This window comes from Malus domestica, chromosome 15 (assembly GCF_042453785.1).
Source record: "Malus domestica chromosome 15, GDT2T_hap1".
NCBI lineage: Eukaryota > Viridiplantae > Streptophyta > Magnoliopsida > Rosales > Rosaceae > Malus > Malus domestica.
The window spans coordinates 28,640,387-28,644,829 of record NC_091675.1 but is presented as its reverse complement, the minus strand read 5'-3'; the positions used below and the strand labels follow the sequence as shown (position 1 = coordinate 28,644,829).

The 4,443-nt window shown below is 40.6% G+C and overlaps 1 protein-coding gene across 1 annotated transcript; it reads right to left on the bottom strand.

Moving 5' to 3' along the window:
- Positions 1 to 864: 864 nt before the first annotated feature.
- LOC103455245 (receptor-like protein 44) lies at positions 865 to 4,001 on the bottom strand. The gene is made up of 2 exons (XM_008394835.4): positions 2,880 to 4,001; positions 865 to 1,130 (listed from the first exon to the last, which is right to left on the bottom strand). The coding sequence occupies exon 1, from the start codon at positions 3,799 to 3,801 to the stop codon at positions 2,959 to 2,961; it is 843 nt and encodes a 280-aa protein (XP_008393057.3). The 5' UTR covers positions 3,802 to 4,001; the 3' UTR covers positions 865 to 1,130; positions 2,880 to 2,958.
- Positions 4,002 to 4,443: the final 442 nt, after the last annotated feature.

Below are 4,443 nucleotides of genomic sequence, written 5' to 3'. Positions count from 1 at the left end.
TTGAAAAATGTACTCATGCTTTGGTAAAATAATTTTTTGGTTAGTTTTGATGAACGTATCCATGTGTATATATATACACACACAATATATTGGAGAGTAGAATTCATCTTTAATATTTTTAATCCCATAAATTATGGGTTTTATTTGAAATCTCATTAATATAAATAAATATAAATTTTATTTTTAATTTAAAAATATAATAACCTACATGGAAATACATTATTACATTAATGTCAGGAATTTCGATCAAAAACTAAAAACCACCAAGGTTTCCGTCAAAGAACATTGGTAGTTAGCGACCACATCCAAAGTGTCAAAAAAAAAAAAAAATCTTTGGATACAGTCCCTAACCACTAATGTTTTTTAACTGAAACCTACATCAACATATTAACACTACTATTATTGTCCGTACCTTTTTAAACAAACCAGCAATTTCGTAACTGTAAAACTACTTAAATTTTTCATTGAAAACACAGTTAATTATCTACATTGTAGATAGTTGTTCCCATTTAAATTTCGTACGGGAGACTTACCCATAATTTGAATCAGTAATATTTGTACCCATACTTTATTCTGTTTGATTTTAATAAATTATGCACCACAGTTTTTGTTTTTCAATGTGACGACTATGATTATATGATTATTTACATTTGACAACAATGAACCTATTATACTTCAATTTAATCCTTATACGACCAGCCACATGTTTTGATCATTTTTTTTTTGGAGTACATCGATATTTTTATATTAGGGGAAGAGGGAATTCGGTTAAGCCACGCAATGAGCAGTCTAATTTGGTGTCGAATTCGTCATCCACGAGATTCGAACTTAAGGCCTCTTATTTTTAAGTTAAAAGGAATATCATCAGATCGTAATACTGAGTGATTTGATATTTAATAATTCGAATCTTATAAAATTCCAACCTAGTCCTTCAATAGTCCTAACTCAATCAGGACTCGGACCGAATCAATATCTAAATTTGATTCTTTAGCTCTCTTAACTTCACTAGGACCAGGGCGAATTACTAGCGTCTCAACACTCGGCCGAGTACTTTACTTCCTCGGCTGGACATATCACCAGGCTGAGACCCACAACCTTATCTCTGGGCTCACATCTTCTCAGCCGAACTCCTGAATTTCAGGCCGAAACAGGAACATAATTAGGAGTGGAGTGCAAGGTAAAGAGTAGATGATTTGACATCCCGTTTAAGTGACAAAATAGACAGCCAGCCATAATCCCAAGTGACAAAAGTAAATGGAAAATGCACAAGTTGAAAGAATCACACACTCAATCATGATGTAATGCATGCCATTCTAGGAGGAGGACCCCATTCAATGAGAGGAATGAAACCTCATTTGACCATCTTTTACTTTCGGTGTAAGTTGAACAACAAAATATTTAGAATCTCCACAGCGGTTGGATCGGATCATATCAGATCAGTTATTCTTTAATTAGACACACACAAGTCTGGCGGGGCTAGCGTTTGAAAGCTCAAGAATTTGACATACCCTTTCATGATCCCTTTTGGTCACAAAATTCCATCACGCGTGTCTCTCCATAGGATCTTTGTCCAGTTTGGTTGAGTTGAGGATTTAACTACACAAGTTTTATATGTTTTTCATTACCCATAGTGTTGGAATATGGCTTTTGTTCTCGGATTTTGTTAAGGTCAGTTAGTCATCCACTCATGCATGTCAGAATTCGCCAATACACACGTTACAAACGAACTAGAAAATACTTTAATTTTACTTCTCCTTTGTCTCAAAATTTCTAATTACATAGTTTAACAAAAGTCCAAGCAATGAGCCTCAAACCCTCGCTCACAAAAAACAAAAACAAAAAAAATTGACACCAACAATTCCTCCTTGTCAGCAAATCACATTCTTAACATATTTTACTAATGTGTCAAATTGTAATTTATAGAGTAAACAAATCTCGAATTATTTGGGTGGGGACAAATAAGGTTGGAGCCTACAACATAATACAAACATGCTACCCCGCCTAGGCCCCACTTAACTGCTAGACGGTTGGCCACCGTTCCGATTAATATCTAAGCGTTTGAAAATTAAGAAAATGTGCCCACCTAGACCGCCTAGGCACCCGCTTAGGTTGCATCTCACGTAGACAGAAAATAGATAACTTTCATTTTGAATTTTTTTTTTCTTCATTAAATTGTCAAAGACTTGTTGAATAATTAAAAAAGAACACACATTATAGATTTAATTAAATTTGCCCCATCCGCCTATGCGCCCGCCTAGACCTCATCTAGCCGTCTAGGCGCTAGGCCCCAATCCGCCATCCGACTAGAGCAATCCGCCATCCGACTAGAATCTAGCGTCTTTTAGAACTTTAAGTAATCATCAATGTAATGTGAAGCTTTGGCAATTGGCACAGTCAATTATTGTTAAAATTCAGTGCAATATGTCAGCTTTTTATTTATTTAATTAAAAACTTTGAAATATTTATGCTTTTGTAAACTAGTACAGTAATATACTAATATCAAACTCCAAGTAAAAATAGAGGAGCAGAATGTTGGGCAAGGCAGAGAGAGTCTCCTACCAGCTCACAATAGCCAAACACTAAAACTGCATGAAGCGGCTCGTGACAGTGTTGCGGTGCGTAATTAATTTGAAATATCATTATAGTAATGTGTCCACATATCTAAAGTTACATACATTGCACTTTGTGACTAAAACATTGTGTTTTGAACTCGGTTTTTGTACATTGTTGGATTGGTGAGGAAGTTATATGGAGAATCGAAAGCACAAAAAATAAAAGTAAAAATAAACTCAGAAAAACCAAATAAAACTCAAAAAATATAAAATAAAATAAAAAGAAACCAAAAAATTCCCTCATCAGTAAAAGACAACCAAAAATACCTGAAATTTTTGGCTCAAGCTTTTCAATTGGGGATGATTAAAATTACCAAATTAGCATCTTTTTCTTCCTCCTCCCATCTCAGTAATCAGGCATGAGGTGGCTGATCTTCCCTTCTTCCAGCGCCATCTTCCGCTCTGTAATTTTCAACCAAATGCAGACGCCGGTAAAACTAAGCACCAAGCTCGCGAACCCACTTCCCAATCCGATGCCGACGATCGCCAGAACCGAAAGCCCCTTGCTTTTCAGCGGTGGCAAAGGGTACCCATAAAGCTCCTTGTTTCCCTCAAACGATGTCGCATTGAATCTCGGCAGGTTCCCGCTCCGATTGCCCAGCGAGACCGGAATCGGACCCGCGAGTTTGTTGTTGGAGACGTCGAAGGCGGAGAGGCGGACGAGAAGGCCCAATTGCTGGGGAATGGGGCCGGTGAGGGAGTTGTCGTGGAGGTCAATGACGTTGAGGTAGGCGCACAATGTGAGCTGCGGCGGAATCGGACCGGATAATTGGTTGGAGGAGAGGTTGAGGACGGCGAGGTTGACGAGGTACTGGAGGTCAGAGGGGATGGGGCCGGTGAGGAAGTTGGAAGAGAGGTCGAGGGCCTGGAGGTTGGTGCAGTTGGCGAGGAAGGGGGAGATGGAGCCGCGGAGGGAGAGGTTGGTGAGAGAGAGCTTGTAGATGCGGCCATTGTTGCAGGTGGCGCCCTGGAGGTAAGAGGTGAAGCCGCTGCAGGGGTTGGCGAAGGTGGATTTGGTCCAATTCTGGAGGGATTTTGTTGGGTCTTGGAGGGATTCACTCAGGTGGGTTAGGCACGCCTCGTCGCTCGGATCTGATGTGGTGGGTCGGAAAACAGCGACGTTTAGCAGAGTTATCAATAACATAGCAGAAGTAGAAGCAGTTCTAGCAGGAGTAGGAGCAGAACCCATCTGGGCAAAAACGTCAAGTTGTGGGAGACTTTGGTTGCTTTTGGTAAATTTGAAGGTTTGGGATTTTGGAGAAAACCGAGAGAGAGAGAGAGATTGGTGTTAAAAAAATAGAGAGAGGGAGCTGAGGAACTGTGTTGCAATTCCGTGTGTGCGTGTATAGAGAGAGAAGGAGATGAGGGGAGAGAGAGAGAGTGGGGGAGGGCACTAAGTTGGAGATGGCTATTGGTGGTGAAAATTAAGTGTTTGACACGAGGGAGGGACTGGGGAGGTGGGTGGGCCAATGGGCTGTGGGGAGGAGGTAGGGGCCGGCGGTAGCAACCTGCACGTAAGACAGGGACAATACGCCAGGGGTATTTTGGTCATTTAGAGAGTTTCTGTTTCTGGGGAACCAGCGCTGATTCTCTCTATGGCAGCGATTGATAGTCGATCCGGTCGAGGGATGGTCGGTGACGGTGAGATTGTGAATTTGTGAGGGAGGAGAAGGGCTTCTTGATCTATCCCTAATTTCCTCGATTTGTCACCGTTTAATTTGTTAAAAATGGAGACGTACTCTAGATTTTTCCATAAAAATTAGAGAGGTTTGTGAGCATTTTGTCAAATATCAACGAGCCTGCATGCAAAACTCTGAGGTGAGGACTGCCT